Source organism: Typopeltis vanoorti, chromosome 9 (genome assembly GCF_054136105.1).
Source record: "Typopeltis vanoorti isolate ZY-2024b chromosome 9, IOZ_Tvanoo_1.0, whole genome shotgun sequence".
In the NCBI taxonomy this organism is placed as follows: Eukaryota; Metazoa; Arthropoda; class Arachnida; order Uropygi; family Thelyphonidae; genus Typopeltis; species Typopeltis vanoorti.
Window position 1 is genome coordinate 4,484,732 of NC_143557.1, and position 24,141 is coordinate 4,508,872.

Sequence of the window (24,141 nt, forward strand, 5' to 3'; positions counted from 1 at the left end):
TGCCCGTTGAAAGAGCACCGAAAAAAGTGAAGACCGTTCCGTTTTGTCAGCTGGGAAGGTGATGGCCACGGTTTTTGGAATTCCCAACTAATTATCATCATCATACGTATCAAGGATTTAGGCCTAGTATGGCCTGTTCCGGCCTTAGAAGTCATCGTTGAATCGTTTAAGAGGACGTCCTGGTTTTCTTTTTCCTAATGATTTGTACTTTAAGGCTTGTTTTGGTAATCTTTCTGTTTTCATTCTTTGAACATGTTCCATCCATCTATGTTTATATATATATACAGGGTGTTCGGGATAAATTTGACATATTTATAATTAATTATATTTTTCCGTAAGTTACATGTATTAACACACACTTCTCTTCATTTAAAAGTTTGGACCCTTCTTCATTCATATACAAGATGTCAGAAAGGATGGATAGCTGGAACCCACCTGAATCATGGAAGAGAATAACTTGTATCATGATGATTCGTGCCCGCCATCAAAATAAGGATATTACGACTGCTGCCCAATGCTCCCTGAATACAGTAAAAACAATCAGGCATGAACTAGAGACTTGCAATGGTGACTACGAGGATGTAGCAAGAAGAAAGATCCCTAGCAGACGATCTGATTGCGTTCGTACAGCAGAATTCCTCGCAAATCTGCAGGAACAGGTGTTGAAGAACCCTGGCATTGGAATTCGGGCTTTGTTCGTGGAGTTGCTAACTGTAGTCAAGCCCTGGATAACAAGGGTAGCCAATGGTAGGCCGTATGTATGGCAGCAGGATTCGGCCCCTTGCCACACCTCTGGGAAAAGTCAAAAATGGTTGTCTGAAAATTTCTACGACTTCACCAGTCCAAATGTTTGGCCTCCAAACTCCCCAGACCTTAACCCCATGGATTATTTTGTATGGGGCGCAGTTGAAAAAGACACCAATCGCACTTCCAGTAATACAAAAGCCCAGTTAATGGATAAAATTAAAACAGTTTTTGCGGCCCTTCCCAGGGAGACTGTAGCATCAGCTTGTTCGAGGTTCCGAAGCAGAATTGAAGCTGTGATCGATGCTAATGGTGGTTATTTTGAGTAAATCTTGTTGATAGTATTGTAATTAACTCTGCCTGTAATGTTTTTTTGTCAATTCATTAAATTTAATAGATACAAAGAAGATTTTCTTTTTCCTTACGAAACTGTCAAATTTATCCCGAACACCCTGTATATATTTTTTTTTAATCATGCTGGACTAATTTGGACTAACTAATTATCATGCTGGACTATTTGGAAAAGGGTAAGACAATAACAGGAGTCTATTATGCATAATTGTTGGACCGTTTAAAAGAAATCTGAAGAAAAAATGGTAAAGATCGGAGCACAAAAAAGTGCTCTTTCATCAAGACAACACACTGTCTCACACATCGGCCGTCACAATGGCAAAATTACATGAATTGAGGTTCGAATTGGTTTCACATCCACTGTATTCTCTGGACTTGGCCTCGTGCGACTTCTTCTTGTTTCCAAACTTAGAAATTTGGCTCATTGGGAAAAATATTTCTTCGCATGAGGATATTATCAAGGCTGTCAATGACTATTTTGCACAATTTGATAAATCCTATTTTTTAGATGGGATAAAAAAATTGGAAACTTGCTGGACCAAATGTGTAGACCTCGATGGAGACTATGTTGAGAAATAAAGGTGATTTTTTCCAAAAACAATGTGTTTAATTTATTTTTATACCAAACTTTTCAAACAACCCTCTTAGAGGTATGATTTTTGTCACATCACTGCTTATTGCAAATGCCAGTCTGGTTGGCTGAGTGGGTTAGTGTATCTGCTCTTCAACCTTCAGGCTGCAGGTTTGAATCGCACAATGCATATGGATGTTTGTGATTTTCTTTTGTTTGGAGATAAATTTTGCTTCCCAGTTTTTAGATCACTGCCTTACCTGTTGAAGGCCTGAGTTGCTTGAAAACATCTCTAGAGTTGAGTTTCTGGACTATGTGAAGAAATAAATAAAAATAGGAAAAAAAAAATTCCTCATCCCCATGCATAGTATGGATGTATTTTAATTTTACAAAAACCTATTGTGGATGGGAGCCACATAAAAATAAATATTTTCACATCTCATCCAGCTTGGTCAGTAGTATTGGAAAAAGAAATGCCATTTAGAGTTATGAACATTAAGATCACCAAGGACTTCACTTTTTGGTTAGCTGAATTTCAGAAATTGATTTTTTTATTATTATTTAATTTTTATGGCACAAAGACATCAAAGGTCATACTACACCAGAACACAGGTCACAGCACTACATATGGTAATGGGTTAGTAGGACAATCATAAACATCCATGCCCCTGGTGGAATTTGCACTCACAGCCTCTTGGCTGGCAGAAAGCTTAGCTTAAGGAATAAAAAGGTAAGGGGGTCAGAGTAGTGTATAGAATTTTGAGAGTAATAAATACAGCAGATGAATGTCACTGAATGGGGTAAGGAAACCTTGAGCCAGAGGAGGTCAAAAGCAGAGATTTTAAATTTAGTATTCTCTGGAAAGCATCATCAGATCTAACAAAGGCACCACTTGTGATGAAAGAAATCATGTAGTGTGTAATTTGGGCATTGAAGTAGGGCTATCGAGGTTGATGGTTGCAGCTGCACCGAGTTTCTGTCAAGAATAAGTTGTCTGGTGTAGATGTCTATAAGTGATGGTATATGTCATTTATGGCATTAATGTTGTTCAATATGCTATTTAGCAACATTAATGCCATCAGAAGAGCAGTGCCTATGCATAAGAGAGATCTGATACTGCTTGATGCAAAATTTAGAATCCTCTGCCTTTTGACCTCTTTACGGTTTCCTTACCTCATTCAGTGACATTCATCTGCTATGAAATAGATGTGAAAATTTGTATATAAGAATTTTGGCATGCATTGTTTAGTTTGTCATTTTTCTTGCAATTAGTTTTTGAGCTAGGTCTATTATAATTGCAGTGATTCTGTCATTTTTGTTTTAGATTTCCTTTTCATTTATTCATATTTCATTTCAAAAAGGGTGCGATGTCCAAGAGTATCTCCAATCTCCTTGCTATAACGTTGCCTTAGTAGTGCCTCCCATACCACTATTTGGATTCCCTTCATAGGCATGACCTGGCAGAGCATGTGGTAGCAAAATTATGTGCCAGAAGGCTGGGAAGCATCCTGATGTATTACTAACAGGTTTTGACTTGTGAACTATCCATCAACTGGTCTTTAGCACCATTTTACTGCTGTATCCTTAAAATATAGCACTTTTGGGTCTCTAAGTATGTTTAACATGCCCTTGAATGGTATTGCTCACTTCGCATGAAGAAGAAAGGAGGTGATAAACTGGAATCCTTGCTCTGGAGGCCAAACATTGCACTTGACACTTAATGCCTCCACTAAGCAAGGGATCGTATAACCATACAGTGAAGGTTATCTGCAATCTGTTGGTTATCCTCATTGGCATTTTCTCCAGCTAGGAAGATATTTTTTTTGTACTGGGGATACTTGCTAGGTATGCCACAGCTCTTTTGTGGAAATAGGCCACACCAGGAAATGGCAGGGTTGACATAGAGAAATTGTGCATTACCTGTTTGTTAGTATCCTAAAGTTGCCATTTACCTTCAGTAGGATTTCTTATGTTGGTGTGCTGCAACTGTCTACCACCTAGTGCATGCACACAGGATGACCTTTGATGATCTTATGTTGCAGCTGCCATTCTGTATATTCTAAATGGTGGTGGGGGAGATTTAAATGGCCACAGTACTCTGGTGTAGTGCACAAAGTAACTTCAGAGGAAGGGCTGTTGAGTGCCTGCTCAGTAACAATAATCTTTCCCTGCTAAAGACCAGAAGTAATGGTTTTTTTCTTTCATGTACATACCTGAAACATTCACTGCTGCCAGTTTGTACTGTTTTCACTGTTTAAGTGGGAAGTAGAGAACATCTTCCAGAATGACTATTTTGCCATGATATCCACTTTCTTGCCTGATGTGCTCTATCACAGATATCATAACAGAAAATAGATCAGGCTGATTGGAATATCTTCTCACCCTATGCAGAATTCGATTCTGCAATATTCATTTCCTCTCCTATTAAGGAAGCAGTAAATCATATTGCACAGTGTATAATACAAGCTGCCTTTCTCCAAAAAACTCGTGGCATTTAAAATGTGCAACACTCAGGAAATCACATGACTTGGGGGGGGCGGTATCTTCTGCAGATAGTGCAGAGTTGCTCACCCCAAAGCATTTACTGATTCTCTCAGGAAGAGCTTTACCTAACATTTCCCTAAGGCTGGTATACCATCAACATTCAGTAATCTCTTTGATTCAAAATTTGTTTTCTTTTAATGTGGGTACTTCATCTGGATGTTCCCCATAATTTTCAGAACCACATCTATTCCTTCTCTTCTTTATTCCTAAGAAAGAAAGAAAGAAAGAACTTTGGTTTTCAGACTTGGTTTCCAAGAAATTCCTGACAAATCCTAAGAGATTAATTAGCAGGGCTTATCTTGTTTTTGGAAATTGCTCAAGGTAAAAAAAAAAAAGTGAAATAAAGAATTGTGAAGCTTAATGCAAATTCTGCATTTTTAAACCTGTGACTTTATTAAAGACGAAAATATATGAGAAATTTTATATTACAGGATTAGGATTCTGCCTCCCTGGTTGGCCGAGTGGTTAGCATACTCACTTTCCAACCAACAGGCCTCAGGTTCGAATCCTTTCTTGGGTGGGAGCAACATAAAAAAAAAAAAAAATTTAAAGGAAAGGAACAACGACTATGGTTTTTCTATATAATGTTTCATTTATTTTTGATGACTGAACCAGAGGGAAATGAGACTGGAAACTGTTTACGTAATGCTGAACATTACATAAACAGTAATGATTAGCAATATAAAATAATTGCAGGCTTAAAAGAACTGATTGATAATGCGAATACACATCATCAAATCATTTTATTAATTAAAAAAAAAAGTTGTATAAAGTATAGCTCACAGCAGTTTATTATACTACCATATCCAGTGCAATTCTATATTCCTAGAGATGGTGGGTAAAAACTACTGATTGCCTTTGTTTTCTTTTCATGTTTTTCATAGATAACACACCATGGTATAATCATGGTATAACAGAAATGTCACTACATATTCATATATACTTCGCTTGGCACAGAAACCAATTTATGTAATGTATTATTATTTTTATGAGCTTGATTTTTTGGAAGTATGTTATTCCCCATCTATATATATTAAAGACAGTTGTGGAGTAAGATAATGCTAAAACAGCCTTACCTTACCTTAAAAAAGAAGAAGAAAAAGCAGCTAATGCCCTATATTGGAATAAAAGGCATTAGCTGCTTTTTTTCTTCTTTTTTTTTATCACAGTTAAAGTCAGTACTGAGAGATAACACAAAATACTTTATAAAAAACTGAACATAGCATTCAGGCCAAATATTTAATTTTATTTTACTTGGTTAAAATGTTTCAGATTTGTATTCATGATGTGCATTGACTTCAGGATCCACATGTTGTGTTTTAAAGAATGAAGCTCAATTATAAAAAAATAAAATATTTACTATAAACATATAATTATATACAACAGATAATACATACGAAGAATAATAAAATGGCCACTTTAAGAATTACATAAATGAATTCAATAATCATGCAGAGTTTCTGTGGTTAAGAAGTTCAATCGAATCATTCCGGTTTTGTGACCACATTTTTATTAAAAAAAGACTGTTTTTTAAAACTAAACAAGTACTAAAAAACAAACCCGACAAGTTTCATTAGTCATCAGACTAACATCTTCAGGGGTAAAGATAACTAACAGTTTAAAGCACAAACTATAAGAAATTACGAAAGAACAAGTTCATTTATTGGTATTGTGAACATCAAAAAAAGTTCGCTAAAAAACGATATGTGTTAGCTGGAAACAATGCTATTTGATGTTGTGTTCTGTGGTTCACTTTCACTCTGTCCGAGGTCTGAACTGGGTAAATTTTTAATAAACGCTGACCAAACTTGATTTAAAATCAATACTTGATTTTTATTGCATTGTGTAGGAATTTTAATCATATTTGCTGCCTCTTTGAATTTTCTTGTGAAACAGTTTTTATCAATGTAGGACATGTTTGTTCTGTACCAGAGTACATCATGACCAGTAGAAGCTGTGTGAAATGTCAAGCCAGACTTATTTTCTCTCTTTTTTTGTACGTTCTTTTGATGTTCGCTCATGCGGATTTTTCCCGATCTCCCCGTCTGGCCTACGTAGCAGATGCCACAGGAACAGTGAATATTATAAACTCCTGGTTTTTTCATTAGGTGATGTGGAGGTTTCAGAGGATGAAGAGATTTTGATATTTTTTCAAGTGGCAGGAAAGCCACCTTTATGTTGTACTTGTAGAGAAGTTTAGCTAATTTGGTATACAGCATCCCCAGTACAGAAGAAAAGCGGAAAGAAGAAATACAATACTTAACACAGATCCTACAACTGAATGGTTTCAAAACTAAGAGAATTAAGAAAATTCTCAATACAGCACCTACTTAACCCATGATTCCAACCTGCTCAAGTCATTCTGCAAGGACTTATCCATTTTCTCCTAGTATGCCCTTCCTCCTTCCAAACTGTACCCCAGTAATTGGGTTTGTTATAATGCTTACTTGCCATGCACTCAATTTCCTTTCCTTTCCATGGCCTATAACAGCAGTGGACTCTTTTTTGTTCTCTTAGCAATGTGTTGTGAATGCTGATAACATTAAAGTTATCAGCATTCACAACACATTCCTGCAGTGCATTCCACGTACCCATTACCCCTTTACACAGCTTTCTGGGATGGCCTATGCCCCCCCCCCCCTCATCTTCCATTCTGTTTATACTCCTTTTTATATTAATCCAGTAAAAGCCACTCACTTGCTTGAATGTGTCTGTCATATTACCTTTTATGCTAATTTGTGTTTTATTTATTGATTGATTTTTTTGTTATTTTATTTTATTTATATTATTATTATTATTTTTTTTTTGTATGGTTTGCTTAAGTTAAGAATTGCTGATCTACTACTACTCATAATTTTCATATATATATATATTATTAATTCTATTATATATACTTGTGCCTTTGTTTTTCATATTGAAGATGCCTGTGATATAATGGACTAAAATGGTAATAAATAGAAAAGATTACTTTACTTAAGTAATTCATAATTATTATTCATTTCTTTTATAGCAAAGGAAATTGATGGGGCACACTGAAGGAAAGTATACTGCAACTGAGTCCTTTTTGACATTGTCTAATTGAAAGACATCTGATGTGTTGCAGAAAAATACCATGCAATTTTTTGAAAGGGGTTTTGGTACTCTCTGTTGCTAATATGAAAAGATATCTTCAATGTGATTGATTGGTTTTATGTAGCTTGAACAGTGTTTCTATAATAATTTATTTAGATGTCATATATATTTCATGTATCAAAACCACTACTACTACTCTGAAATACAAAAATGTTATGTTTTTATAGTGGATGATAGTGCTAGATAAATGTCTGCTCATTACTAGCAGTTTTCTGATGTAGAATAATGCATAGTTCATGCTATTACATTGACTATTATATCAGTCATCAAATTATAGGTTCCTTGTGCCAGTGATGAATGCCCTGCTGAAAGTTGAAAGATAAACTTGCAAAGCAAGTGCGTGCCTGTAGGAATGCTTTTACGAATTGCTTCTGTGTATGCTTGAATTGGTTGGTCTTAGCTACAATAGGAAACTACAGTTTTTCTATGCTTAAAAACATATTGAAATTGCCCATACTTTTATTCTGTAAAACAGACTTTTCAGAATACAAAGCTTAGTGATGATATCCTGCTGTATCATGATCATAGTTGCTTTTATAGTAATCTAATGCTGGCTGATTTACTCACTGAATTAAGTTCTGTCTTGCATCCATTGATGAAAAAGTACCATGCAGTATCTTTAACTTATACCATATTTTATAATATCCCATGTGCTATTAAAGAAAAAAAAAAAGAAAAGAAAAATCTTCCATTAAAAAATTAGGATATGTGGCTTTTCAGGACTTGCATATTTTGCTCTCGATAACAGGTATCATGTAATATCCTTAATTTATTTTTAAAAAATATGCTATGTGAACATTCATTTCAGCATTGCAATTATCTTTTGAATTGTATTTGTGATCTTTGCTACGTGGCCCATGAACTTAAACTTGCTATCTACTAACACTCCAAGATCCCTAGCCTCATCAGTTAATTCTAGCATAATCCCACCAATATAATACGGCATTGGAAATCTAATCACGGCAAAGTGCATGACTTTACATTTACTGACATCCATTTTTCCATGCCCACAATTCCAACCTATTCAAATCATTCTGCAAGTACTGCATATCAGCAGCATTTGTAATTATCCTACTTATCTTTGCATCCCTCAGCAAATAGCTGTATGTCGCTTGTCAAATCTTTCCCAATATCATTGATGTATAGATTGAATAACAGTGGACCAAGCACTAATCCTTGTGGTACACCACTGGTTACCTTAAATCTTGCAGACTCACATTCCCCATATACTACTTTTTGATATCTGTCAGTCAGCCATTCTCTTAACCATGATATTTTATAATTCAAACCCATATTCTCCAATTTATGCACAGTCTAATACAGCGCTTCCCAAACTGTGGGCCGCGGCCCCCTTGAGGGCCGTAGATTTTGTTGAGGGGGCCGTGATATAATGAAAACAAATTTAAAATGTTTTAAGACTAAGTAGATTTTTTTATTTTAAAAGAAACATATTCAACTTTTATTATTTCTTTTTTGTTATTTTTTATATTTTAATGGAAAAATTCACACATTGGTGTTGGTTCACAAACTTTGCTTCCTGCGTATTTCGGTGCTTAATGAATATTAGTAAATATTGCTTATTCATATGTTTCATTTCAAAGCAGTGGTTAATTGTATTTACTTCGAATGCTCTCCAGGGAAGCTCCAAACCTTCCTGTCCCTTTCATCACGTGTCCATAATCAGGGACTGTTGATATTGACTTTATATACATATCAAAACTCATTTTATATTATCACTGTCATCTGAGCTAGTTTTCTGTTACCAATAAAAGTTTCGCATATACTTCACACATGAAAAAAAGCTTAAACAAGTTCATGTGGAGAGATAGTAACTTGCTTGCATCGGTAAACAACACCCCTCCCTAATAGCCACTATACTGCAGAGGCAATAAAAACAAGTACTTTTATTATGCCAGTGAATAAGGTATGAGGAGTCTGTAATATATTTCTTAACAAATAGTACAATTAGAGACAACTGGGATAAAAACACACTAATTAATGAATCACATGTCCCCTCATACATGCTGTATAGACTGAAACAAAACCATATGTTGCATGGGCAAACACGGTATCTAACTAAAAAACTATTGTTATTAATTAGATGTGTGTGAGTTCGATTTCCCAAGGCAGCAATAAAATTCAACCGAACGTGTTAAAATTCATAAAAGTGTTAAAACTAAGTAATATATATATATATATATATATATATATATATATATATATAATGAATGTTATGGCAGTTTCACATATGGAATTTGGTTGAAGAGGGTTAGCATTTCAACTCTATTGTCAGCTATGCTTTTATCTTTCGGTTGCGCCATCTTTTGTTAATACTGCACCAATTATATGCACCTTTTTAATAACCTGCCTTTGCTGTCTGTTTCGCGTTAGGCTTAATTACCGTAAAAGGAGAAAAGTCACAAAAGAGAAATGTTCCTGGTCCGGGGATTCCCTTATTCAGGTAATATTCACTAATTTCATGTTATCGGTAAGTGGTGCTATTATTTGATCTATTCTACGTTAAAAAGTTTAACCCTGAGATGGATAAGTGGCTGATAAAAAATAAAAAAAAATTCCTGCGAACAATCAGAAGAAGCAGAAACAGACTCAAAAAAAAAAAAAAAAGGACAGTGTATCATATTTTCCAGAAAACAGCTCGCATCATTTTCAGAACCAAACGGTAAGAGCCAAAAAATGTAATATATGCATTTGATTTTTGCAATATTCACTGTGTATGTTTTGTGTTGAATATAAATACAATAAATATAATAATATATCTCTCTATTACGATTTTTTTCCGAAGGGGGCCGTGAAATATTTGAATTTTTGCAAAGGGGGCCCTGACATCCAGAAGTTTGGGAAGCACTGGTCTGATATACTGTATTCTGTCAAATTAGCAAAATCCAAAAGTATCAATGGTGTATGAGTTTACTAAGGGAAGGTCATGTTTTAGCAACTTGCTCACATTCTATGACAATGTGACCATTGGAACTAGATAAGGGGACACATTGTTATAGAATGTGAGCAAGTTGCCAAAACATGACCTTCCCTTAGTAAACTTATGTTGCTCATTGTAAAGTAGTGATTCACTGTCAACCCATTTCTGAATGTGAGCCCTAACCAATTTTTCCAAAATCTTCACCACCAACGCTGATATACTAATTGATTGATAGTTGGAAACATCAATCTTTGCACCACCCAGTGGCGCAGCTAGGGAAGGACAGAGGGACCCGTCCGTCCCGGGCGGCACTTTTTTGGGGGTTTTCACGAGACAATTTTATTTTTCGACGATTCTTTTATTTATGTTAACTTAGTAATTGTTATTACTTAATTAATAATTAATTTTTAACAACTATACTTATAACAACCGTAAATGTAACAAAAATGTTACAGTTTCCTATCATACTATAATTCAAATTCTTAAAAATAAAACAATAAAATATGGCGTTTATCGGTTTTACCGCAGCGGCACTGCACAGTCAGTACACATTTGCAAAAGCGTTTTTTTTTTTGTTTGTTTGTTTGTTTGTTTGTTCTAATTTTGCGCATAACTAAAGCCATCGACAGGATTTTAGGGCCCCAATAGTAATTTCTGTAGTCCTTATTATATTATGGTTTTTGCTTAACCCTTTCGATGCGTTTATGCAGTGTATAAAAATTAATAAGCATGATTCTGTTTTGCCCTAAAAAATTTTAACATGCCTGATTCATCATTAGCTTTTTTTTAATCTGTTACACATTTATATCCATTGGGTCGTTATCAAAACCATTGAAAAAATATTTCTTGTATTGTTTATGTATGTTTAGTCCAGAGTCTAGATTTAAACTTTTGTTGCAGACTATTTGCAGACAGAAGTCATTCAAATTTTGATTCTGCAGATGGATTCAACATATGGTGGAAAATTAATCCTAAAATATTTGACCATGAATCTAGTGTGCTCCATGTTCGATCTTTCACACAGTGGAAGGAGTTGGAAATCAGAATCCAACGTGGAGTAACAATTGATAAAAAGGAACAAGAACAAGTTGAAAACGAAGTGAAGAAGTGGATGGAGATACTTTCAAGATTTTGGATATCATTAGATTCGTAGCTAAACAAAATTTGGCTTTACAGGGTCACTGTGAAGGAAATCATTATGAGACTGATGATGAACCTGAATCAATGGGAAATAGAGGAATTTTTTAGAAGTAATTCATTTGTTGGCAAAATACAATCCAGTGCTATGTGAATATCTTCTAAGAATCAAGCTGGGAAAAAAGTTTGTTAAATCCTATATGTTGCCTACTATTCAGAACAAGTTTATAGGAATTTTAGGAGAAAAAGTAAGAAGCAAAGTTATCGAGCAAGTAAAAGAAGCAGAGTATTTTTCTCTGATATTCAACAGCACCCCTGATATTTCCCATAAGGTTCAAACGAGCCAAGTTTTACACTATGTTATGATCAATGGAAATAAAATGAAAGTTGTGGAATCATTTGTTGATTTCATTGAAACAAAAGATAAAACCGCTGAGAATATTTCAACTACGATTTTGCAAAAATTAGAAAATGACGGAATTGATATTCAAAACTGTAGAGGACAAGCATATGATAATGCTGCTGTGATGGCTGGTCAACATACTGGTGTTGAGAGATGCATCAAGAATTTAATGGAAAATAAGAATTTGTCGCATGTACAAATCACTTGCTGAATTTGGCAGGTGTACATATGGTTTCTGTTGCTGAATTCTGTTACCTTTTATGGAACTATGGAGCATTTGTTCACGTTTTTTCTTCCTCAACCCATCACTAGGATATTCTGACTTCAGTCACTGGTCAAAGTGTCAAGCATGTAGTAGAAACTCGGTGCAGTACACGGGGAGATGCTGTGAGTGTCGTAAAAAAATTACTCGAAAATCTTAAGTGCTGTAGAACATTTAACTGGTGAAGAAGAAAATAGAGTTACCAGATCAGATGCTGCTTGTTGCATTGTAGTAATTTTCCTTCCTGTGCTTTCTTTGGCCTGTGGGAATCCATCCTTCTAGAAATTAACGACACACAGTCTACCTCCAAACCAAAGGATTGGATATACAACAGTAATACATAAAACTCGAGGCTTTAAAAGTATTTTTAGGTGAAAATAGGGACGAATTAGTTAACAATTCAGTAGCTTACGCCAAAGAAATTTGTGATGATCTTGGGATAGTTATGGATCGTTGATGTAGAAAGAAGAAGAACCTGATTGCAGGTGTAGAATCATGAGATGCTGAATTGTCATACTAACTTAGTTGAGGAGAGAAATGTTTTTTTTCACTGAACAGAGTGATTGAAGAAATTACTACGTCATTTCAACAGCTTCATGTTCTTGGCTGAAATATATGCCTTCCTTACTCCATCAAATCTTTTGAATGATAAATACGAATGTCACCTAAATCATTATCATGATGACATTAATAAGGAAGAGTTCCTCGTTGAGAGAAAAATACTTCATAGTTTTATTTCTGTTGCTGCTATGCAAGACGAAACAGATGTGCAAGGACGGTCCCCTTGAACTTTGGCAGTTTATTGTAAAATATAGTCTCGAGAACTCAGTTCCAAATATTGTAATATTACTGCGAATTTTCCTCACAACTGCTGTAAGTGTTGCCTAGTTGGGAGAGGAGTTTTTCTAAATTAAAATTCATTTAAGAGTTACCTAAGATCTACGAAGGTGCAGCGGGTTTTTTCTCCCGGAAACTCAGGTTTTTCGTCCCTTAAACTCAAGAAAATCGACGGTAGAACCCAAATTATTTCAGACGTTAAATACGAGTGCTATGGACCATGAGATGGCCGCACTTGTTGAGCCATCTCTCTTCACTGCGTTCCGCTTAATTAGTGATAGCCTTGGGCCAGCTATCTCTGATTGGGTACCAGTGGAGATTGAACTGTCCACTCAGTCTCCAAAAGTTAGATAGGGCTAAACGGCCTCGCTTACTACTGACTTGGTAACTCTATTTTCTTCTACACCAGTTAAATGTTCTACAGCACTTTCGAGTAATTTTTTTACGACACTCACAGCATCTCCCCATATACTCCACCAAGTTTCTACTACACGCTTGACACTTTGAAAAGTGACTGAAGTCAGAATATCCTAGTGATGGGTTGAGGAAGAAAAAACGTGAACAAATGCTCCACGGTTCCAAAAAAGGTAACAGAATTCAGCAACAGAAGCCATATGTAGACCTGCCAAATTCAGCAAGTGATTTGTACATGCAACAAATTCTGCTTTTCCATTAATTTCTTGATGCATCTATATATGGGAATAAAAAAGCGTTAGCTGGTCTTGCCATACTATCTATAGGACAGCAACTGAGTGATGAAATAGACTGACAATGTCATTGACAAAGTCGTTTTGACTATTTGTAGTATTTTTGAGAGGGGCAGCAAAAGCTCTAGCTATGCCACTGGCACCACCTTTATGCAATGGGATTACAATACAATCTTTCCATTCCTGTGGTATATGTTAAAAACTTATCTGTATTGGTGTCAGTTCACACTTCACGCATGCAGGACAGATGAAACTCAGAAAACAAAAACAGTGACTCATGACAGATGATGTTTATTTGAATTGGTTGACAACCACAGCCGCTTATTTCTGGATACTATTGTCTCAGTGCACACTATGTCACTGTCTGGGTGGTTTAAAACCACTGACCCGCTGCACCATCTGTATATCTATTCAAGGTGTCCATATTTGTGACTGCACACCCAGGCTATTAGCACGAAGATGGTGCAATGTTTTTGCATTGAAGTGTCCTCTTCATGAAGCATTATTATATTGCGTTTAATTTTAGGAATCACTCAAAGTCAGGAAACAATTAGGTCTCTAACAGGACTATAGTCTGCCCACCGTTTGTAGGTCTATCTTTGACATTTTCTCAAGAATAGTTGATTCATGCTGAAGGGGAGAAAGAAATGAAGGATGTATGAATTGGTTGCCAACATGCGAAATCACGTGCTTTCTTGTCTGTCGCTGTACTGGTACTAGCTTGATTTTTGTTGTCGCTTTTTTTTTTTTTTGCATTATTTTTTTATTATTAATTTGTATGATGGAGCCAGTACAGTCAACAAGTTCTGTTGTTAAACATTTCAGTAGCTCTTACAAAAGAATATTGAATAATGTGCTGACGTTCTGTGAAAAAGAATCATCTCCTAGTTCCCCTTTCTCAAGTCATAAAACGTGCAAGTGCAATTGCGGGCATATCGGGGTCGACTGTTAAAAGAATTCGTAGAGAATCAAAAGGTGAAGGTAAGCCAAAATTTAAATCTCCTAAAAAAAAGCACCAGAGAAAGAATACCATCGAAACCGTAGCCTTGAATGATTTTGATGTAGGAGTTATAAGAAGCACTATTCACGAATTTTACGTGGTCGTTAAAAGAGTGCCAACTCTTCCGAAATTGATTCCTGTGCTTAAAGAAAAAATTAATTTTCCTTGGAAAAGAGCAACTTTAAGGAAAAGACTTCATGAAATCGGATTTTGTTTTAAAAAGTCCCAGAATAAAAGGAAACTTATCGTGGAGCAAAGTGACATTGTTTTATCTAGAACGCAGTATTTGAGAGCAATAAGACGTTTCAGGGATGAGAAAAGACCGATTGTGTATCTAGATGAAACTTGGATTGATAGTAATTTAACTTATGGAAGATGTTGGCAGTCTAAAGAAGAATGTGGAGTGCTACAAACCGGAAATGCCTCGCAGCACATAATAATTTTGTGTGCTGGTGAGAAATGGGTTTTTTACCGAATTCAAACTTACCATTGGTGCACCCAGAGAGGGGGGGGGGACCAAGGGTCCCTGGAACCCCCCCCCCCCAAAAAAAAAAAAAAGAAAAAGGGGGAAAAAGCACTAGAAAATTTTACAAAAATCTTTTCTTAATTAAAGTTCGTTTTTTTATTTATGTTGTGTCGTGTTTTCTATTTCTATACTACTTATGAATTAAGGGTCACATAAGGTGGGAATGCCCTATAGCTCTCGGCAATCACAGTCGCTGTGAACACATGGCGAACGAAGCAGTGCTTGGGCAGACCGAGGGCTACTTCGTTTGCCCAAGCTCAAGTTGTGCTTTAAAAAATTTGAAAAACCGTTTGCAATAGCTCCATGCAAAAATGCCATTGATGCAATTTCGAAGTGTGACAGAATGATATATCCTAACATCTATAACTTATTAAAAATATTTGCAATGCTGCCGGTAACAACATGCATCAGTGAAAGGTCATTTTCTACTTTACGTCTTTTAAAAACCTATTTAAGATCTACCATGACCCAATCACGATTGAACGGACTGGCTTTGCTATAAATACACAGAGAGATTAATGTAACCACGACTGAAGTAATTCAAGAGCTTTGTAAAAATAAGAGAAAACTGGATTTTATTCTTTAAATAAATTTTTATAATCACCTAATGAATTTTTTGAATTTGCATTAAAAATATTTTTATCCATTCAACTCCTCTCCCCCAAGATTAAATCCTGAGTGCACCACTGAAACTTACTATACAAAGCCAATTCGACTACTGGAGATTACCAATGGCTAATGAATTTGATGATCTTCGAAAAGTGGGCAGAAGAAAAACTGATTCCAAACCTTCCTAAAAATGCTGTTGTTATAATTGATAATGCTTCATATCACTCTATTCGATTTAACAAAGTTCCAAATTGGTCTAATAAATTTCTCATTCCCCAGATATGTGAAAAATTGAATTGCTTAATTTTCAAAAGAAACTTGCCCACAACTAAACTGTTTAAATTCGACACGATGCTCAAAGATCATGGATTTCTAGCTTTGAGGCTACCACCATATCATTGTGATATTAATGCTATTGGGTATGTTTGGGCAAAAGTGAAAAGTTTCATTTGCCATCGCAACGTAACTGGGGATATTGACATGTCGAAACTTTTTAAGCTTTCAGAACAGGCGATTGAAAGTATTACAGTTCAGAACTGGGAAAATATTGCTCTCATGTCACCTCATTGGAAAATATGTATTAGGACAGAGACGGAATTATCGAAGAATTATGCGAACCTTTGGTGATTAGTTTAAGTGAAAGTGATGCCGATTCGGACACCGATTCAGATGACTGAAGATTAAAAGGATTTGATGATGGTATTTTTTTCCAACATTTTTTTTGCATGAGTTTGTTAAAAGAGTCGCAACAAGTCATAAATAATTAATTGGTTTAGGACATTAAAGTGTCTCAGTTTAGAATATCTAAGTTCATTTGAAAAAATTTCTGTTTTTCTGTATAATTATTTTTGTTTTATTTTTATGCTATACCTTTTTTGCGTACATTTTTCCAACTGTTATACAAGCAAAATAGTTACACTTTAAAAACAGCAATATTCGTAAAAGAAAAGCTAAATTTACCGACCTGTAATAATAAACAAACTCATCCCAGAAGACGGATTGATTACCCTATTATCGGAATGGATTCTCCTCTTTCTGACATGCGCAGAAGTGTCGAGGGATCTCTAATTGGTGGACGAATGACAAATGCAAAAATATAATATCAGTGATATTGCTATTTTGTTGGTGTGCACTGCACACTTAGAATGCTCTGAACATACATCCCTGGTATATATGTACGAGGGTGGTCCGAAAAGTTCTTGGTCTAACAATGAAAAAATGAATTTATAATTTCAAAATTATTTTTATTTTTCAACATAATCTCCCTTAAAACTAATACATTTATTCCAGCACCATTATCTCGTCTCTGTAGTGGTTCTCGGTAAAATCTGCAAAATGCCTCTCTACAGCTGCAATTACCTCTTGATTCGAAGAAAAATGCTGACCAGCGATATAGAGTTTTAGTTTTGGGAACAGATAGAAGTCAGAGGGAGCCAAATCTGGGGAATAGGGTGGATGTTCCAACAATTCATAGTGCAGATCCCTTAATTTTCCCATTGCCTAAATACCTTTGTGGGCAGGTGCATTGTCTTGATGAAAGATGATTTTTTTCTTCTACGAATCGGGTCTTTTCTCACGAATTTTTTTTATTCTGGTTAAAAGATTGAAATAATATTCCCCTGTTATTGTTTTACCCTTTTCAGGATAATTAATAAACAACATGCCTTTAGCATCCCAAAACACCGATACCATGACCTTTCCTGCTGATGCAACCGGTTTCTGTCCACTGTTTTGATTGCTGTTTGGATTCTGATGTGTAATGGTGAATCCAAGTCTCATCCATAGTAATAAATCGATGCACCAAATCAGTTTTATTCTTGTTAAAATGCTCCAAGCACTGTTCAGAGATTTTCATGCGAGCGTGGCACCCATCTTGTGCAAAGCTTTTTAATTTGCTATTCTTCATTCAAAATATATTTTACCTATAGTCTTAGCAATTTCATTCACTTTGACTCGCCGGTTATCCGATATCATATCATGCACTTGATCAATGATTTCTGGTATTGTTACACTTTTTGGACATCCTTCATGTGGATTATCTTCAAGGCTGGTACGGTCACGTTTAAATTCCGCAGCTCATTTCTTAATTGTCGAAAACGAAGGAGAAGAGTCCCCATAAACTTTTATGAACTTTGAATGAATTTCTTTTGGCGTTAAACCTTCGTTTACAAAGAATTTTATAACCACACGCTACTCAATTTTATCAATTTCAAGGGATACGCACAACACTTTTGCTTGCTACAGCTGTATAAAACAAACTACCTGATAGAATGACTTGCAATTTCACATGGATGCTTATGACAGATGTACTAACTGAGAAAAAAAAAATCTTGCCGATAGTGTTGCCATCTATGGTCGAGGATGAGAACTTTTCAGACCACACTCGTATAAGGTTAATATAGAACTGAATGAATGCATCGATTTGATTATAAAATTTATTAATTGGAAATAATCGCTCTAATTTAATTTAAATATTCATGACATAATATAAAAATGTAAAACTTTTTGTTTTTCTATGCACTATGGTGAGGTGATAGAATTAGTTAGTATAGTGCATTATAACCTAGAAATATTATGTTTAGAAAGCAAAAGAGAGAGAGATAGAGAAAATAAATAAAGATGAACGTATAACAACTCATGCAGTGATTCACTGCATGCCCCCTCCAAAATTAAATAAATAAATAAAAATAAGCAATCAGGAAGCACAAAACAATTTATCACATCCTGCACCATGGACAAGTACTATATGATACAGTTTGTCCAATGTCTGGCATGAATGTGTTCAAGGCATGGTATTAGCAAAAGAACAAAGAATAAATGATTTCAAAGAAAGTTGGGAATGGGCAGAAGCCTTTTTTTTTTTTTTTTTTTTTAATGACAACCAGGTAAAACCAATTCTCTTAACATATGCTAGTTGCTTTTGAAACTTTTTTTTTTCAGTATAGCAATAGCATATCAACTGTGGAAGGCATTCTTTTGCAGATTGGAATGCCATCAAACAGCTCTGTACTTTGAAATGCCCACTAACAACACTCTGAACAAGAGAAGTATAACTGTAAGAACTGAATAATGTATTTTGTTATTATGAGTATGTACATTTATTTCAATGCATATACTTTTGTCCTGTTGTAAATTTTCACACTTAATTTTGTCTCCATTTTCATAATGGAAGTAACTAGCCTAGCAACTGGGATATTCAAGGAAATATGGTCTGTTTGGATAATTTATAGGAAAGCTAATTTTTGTTTTTTTCCCCCCTGTTAGCATCATTACTTGATCAGTTGAAACTGTTTGAAAATATGAACATAACAAAAAAGTTGGATTCTCAAGCGTAAGTTTAATTTTTTAAAAATTAAAATGACTTATTTAAACATTTTATTAAATTTTATTTTTTTAAAAAAAAATCAGACTGAGGATAATAATTATTATTGTAATGAATCCTGCCATTCTTCCACTGTCAAAAAATATTGTTTTCACAGTTAATATATGCAATCTGTAAGTAGTTTTAGACAATGGAGTCAAACGTTTAAAATTAAATGTGTGCTAATTGCCCAGTGATTTCATGAATGGATTGTAAACTTATCAAGGATCATTTTACTTTATGATGTTTGTAAGTCTTTGCAATGAGTCGTATTATGTGGTCTCAGGGACACAGAAGAAAATATTTTTCTCTCTGAGAGATTTTTTTTTTCGTGTGGATCAATTTATTACCTTAGTCAACTTGGACTAATTAAATAACTAGAACCTCCTTTTTTTTAATAATTGAGGATATACTCTGAGTCTGCTTTTACTCCTCATCTTGAAAGTATTGCCTTATCTTAAATTTGTCTTAGTAAATCACCAAGTGATCATATTCATAAACTTGATGTTAATATCAAATTTTATTTGCTTCTGTTCATAAAAACAGATTTATAAACAGTGCTATCTTCTTCACCTTCAAAATTGTCCCACCAAATCATCATGGCCTTCCAAATTTTCATACCACTTCACAACACTGAACTGGTAGCTTCGCTCACTTGTCCACTTAATTGTCTATTCAGATCTTCCTTTATGACCAAAATATTTACTCTACTACTGATAGTTTTCTCCAATTTTGCATCATCTGCAAACAACTGCATTTTTCCAGTTGAAACCTGTTCCAAAATCATCAAGATGTTAAATGGCAGTGGTTCCAAAACAAAATTCCCGTAATGCACCCCACCCCCAGGAACTACTCTCACCAATACACAATTTGATCCTGCCTACTTGACAGTCTTAGCCTATTGATCTCACTAATCTGTTATCTAATCTCATCCATTCCAGTATAATTACTAACATGTCATGTAGCAAGCTATCGCATGCCTTTTTAAAATTTAAATATATTGTGTATGCACTACCTTGTCCAATACATTCATCGCTTTTTTTTTTTTTTTTTTATAAAATTGCTGAAACTTAGCATTCGTTTAACAGAATTGTGCTGACCATCCTAGAGAATACTGTTGTTATCAACCTAATTCTGGAACGTAGCTCTCACCACCTTCTCCAAAACCTTTGCCACAACCAACTCCAATCATACAGATTGGTCTACAATACAAAGCCTCAGGCTTATCATTATACTTCCTGTGTGAATTTGAAAAATTTTTAATTAATTTTCTTCTATTACTTTGGAAATCTACCTGTTTAAAGATTCTTATTAAAGTGGTATACTGAGGCTGCAATTAACTTCGTATAACATCCCCTTATGACATGCATGATATGCGAATCCTTTCTTATTAACATCAGGTTTACTTAATTTCTTATGTATCGTTTCTCTTGCTTGCTTGTCATCAGTCCCTCCTTCACCATACCATCTGCATTCTCAAGATTACACACTTAGAGAATGAAGTATCTTCTTGAATTGCCCATTGAATACCTTCACTTTATCCTCTGCAACGGTATTTTTCTCTTTTGAGAACCCAACCTCATCCACACACAGTATACCTTAAATTTCTTTAGTTTAATTCTTTATCCAAGTGTGAGCAAACAAAGTTTGCACCTGAAAGTATCTTCAGGACTGGGGTAAGGTGGTACAACACCAGGGCAACTCCTTGCAAAGGTGGAGCAAGATAGCATCACTCCTATCGCAGTATCTCCCATAATGCAAAAAAAAATCTCCTTGCGGATACGTCTAATGTTATGCATGAAGAGAAGGGCCACTACCCAGACTAGTTTCGACCTTTATTGAGGTCTCTTCAGTGGGAGCCAGGCCCAAGTGGAGATACCAGCCAGAAGCATTAGCAAGGTCATCTCTACCTATAGGAGTTGCCAAATGGTGTGCCACGTTTTTAATAAATTACTCTGGATTTAGAGAAAGATGTCGAAAGTTTATTTTTCACTTGGTTAGAATATAATAAATTTTGTATATTATTTCTGGGAAAACTCCCATGTTACTCCTCTTAAAAGACTATTATAATTACAGCTATTTTGCCTGCTTCAGTTATGAGTGCAGGGGCACTCCTAAACTGAAGCAGGCAAAATAGCTGTAATTATAATAATAAATTTATTTAGTTTAATCATTTATCCAAGTGTGAGCAAACAAAGTTTGTGCCTGAAAGTATCTTCAGGACTGGGGTAAGGTGGTACAACACAAGGGCAACTCCTTGCAAAGGTGGAGCAAGATAGCATCACTCCTATCGCAGTATCTCCCATAATGCAAAACACTACCCAGACTAGTTTTGACCTTTATTGAGGTCTCTTCAGTGGGAGCCAGGCCCAAGTGGAGATACCAGCCAGAAGCATTAGCAAGGTCATCTCTACTTATGGTAGAGATGACCTTGCTAATGCTAATCTCTACCTGGGGTAAGGTGTTGTACCACCTTACCCGAGTCCTGAACTGAAGATACTTTCAGGTGCAAACTTTGTTTGCTCACACTTGGATAAAGGATTAAACTAAATAAATTTATTATATTCTAACCAAGTGAAAAATAAACTTTCAACAATTTTCTCTAAATCCAGAGTAATTTATTAAAAAGGTGGCATACCATTTGGCAACTCCTATAGGTAGAGATGACCTACTAATGCTTCTTCCTGGTATCTCCACTCGGGCCTGGCTCCCACTGAAGAGATCTCAATAAAGGTCGAAACTAGTCTGGGTAGTGGCCCTTCCCTTAATGCATAACATTAAACATATCCGCAAGGAGATGTGTTTTGCGTTATGGGAGACACTGAGATAGGAGTGATGATAGCTTGCTCCACCTTTGCAAGGAGTTTCCCTGGTGTTGTACCACCTTACCCCAGTCCTGAAGATACTTTCAGTTGCAAACTTTGTTTGCTCACACTTGGATAAATGATTAAACTAAATAAATTTATTATACTTTAACCAAGTGAATAATAAACTTTCAACACAGTATACGTATCAAATATCCATTTGCTTATCCAGCTCATTAATATCTACCTGATATTAATGCTATCTGATTTCATCTATTCCAAGTTAGTTACCAATGTGGCATGTTAGTTACCAACGGAACATTCTGTCATAAGCCTTTTAATGTATAATTAGTTTGCTAAAATAACTTTCTTTCAACAGAACCATGCTGATCATTTCAGGCAATATTGCTGTTATCTACCCCTTTCTGGATCATAGCCCTGATCACCTTCTCTAAATCCGTTAGATCATCATCTTCCTGCCATAATCTTTACTTCTTCTTTTTCTGCTTATCACATATCCAGAAAACTTTTAGAATTTTTCTTGCCTGATTGGCCAATTGCTGCTTATTCTGCACTTTGGGTATCCTTAACAATCAAGTTGCCTTAGTGACCAGCATTGTAACCAATATTTAGCATGTACTTTATGCTACCTTCATAATGTGATCTTCTAGACTGCATTCTTAATCTCTGTATTCATGCATTTTATACTTTTTCTCTTCAAGGTTTAGGTATTTTTTTTATTTGCCTGTTCTGATTTCACTGGTCTTTCCATCTTGCAGCTGGTCTTTGTCTCTCTCTTATATAAAACTTTGGTTAGTTTTATACCTGACTTTATTTAATTACCTGGACTTTGGAATACATTTTGACATTGGTATTATTAAATAGTTCTTGAACAGTATCGAAGTAGTATTGATCTCTTTCTGCTTAACTCCTCATTCCATGGTATATTTCAAAACTATCTCCTAACTGCAGGCATTGTAGTTTTATAATTAATTCTAATAATTTATAATTATGAATCTTTTTTACAATTGCTTTTGTACATAAGAATTTTTTTATTTTCAGTTTCATAATCACATATGATTGACACTTTCAATGGCCTGATATTGATTTTTGTTTAAAAAATAAAATGTAAATGATCTGTTATTTATTGTGCTTATCGGATATCTGATACTTATAATAATTTCAATGGTTCTTTATTGTAATTCACAATTGTTAAGCGATATCTGTTGTTGGTTGTAAAGACATTCTCCTACACTTACAGTGTATCAGCCATTACTGACTTACTACTTGCCACTTAGTTGAACATGTGCACATGTTCTTCAAGGAGGTTGACTGACAGCTGACAAAGTGAAAGTGTTCAGTGCCGGGGTAATGAGAGAAACAAAAGGAGAGAGAGTGAGTGGAAGTTTGAGAATGCAGACCAGACACTTTTGTTCTGGGAAGTTTTTGAAAAGCTTAACAGTTAGAATGTATTTAAATAAAGATTCCAAAAAGGAATCTTCGGAAGGTGAATCTTTTGACTGAAAAAATTGATACTGTTCAACAAGCAAATAGTAATAAAAGAGATATTAAGTAGTTGTTCTATTTCAACAAACGTAGAAACACTAAATGGAAAGTTTCGTCTCAAGGACACCGGTGATATGAATTTCCTGGATTCTAAAACGAATGACATTAAAATTCATTGCACCAGTCGAATTGAATTCTTGTACATTTACTTAACATTAACACTCAGTTTGGAAACAGTAAAGTGCATCTGTAAAGATATATCAGTTGTGTACAGACACACACACAAACAAACAAACACAAGTTATCAAAACAGGATTTAAACAAATTGGCAGTCTCTTTATAGATATAACAATATCCTTTCCTCAGAAGTCTTTGCATGACTGGCCATTACTGAAGCGGTCACTTCATGATCATTCTTACCTCCTATTGTCAGCAGCATTCCCTCTTCCTTCCTACTCTTCCTATCTTCACAAAACACATCATACCATTTCTTTTCTATTAACATCCAAATACCATCCCCATCCAATCATTATTTCACTTATTTCAACAATTGCAAGGTGAATTATTTCAATATATTCAATATTATTTCAATATTTGTTTCCCATTTTTCTGATCCTCCTGACATTTGTAAATAAACATAGCAATTCGTTTTTGGATTTATAACCAGTCCTATCTTCCCATGTGACCTCCCACTTATTACTTGTCCACA

The 24,141-nt window shown here is 35.1% G+C and overlaps 1 protein-coding gene across 1 annotated transcript in view; it reads left to right on the forward strand.

Moving 5' to 3' along the window:
* Window positions 1-24,141, forward strand: part of Tsen54 (tRNA splicing endonuclease subunit 54) — a 274,826-nt gene that overhangs the window by 210,571 nt on the left and 40,114 nt on the right. Inside the window, exon 7 of the mRNA XM_090397395.1 lies at window positions 19,026-19,092. Within this exon, the coding sequence (XP_090253521.1) occupies window positions 19,026-19,092 (67 nt within the window). The remainder of the gene's footprint in view (window positions 1-19,025; window positions 19,093-24,141) is intronic.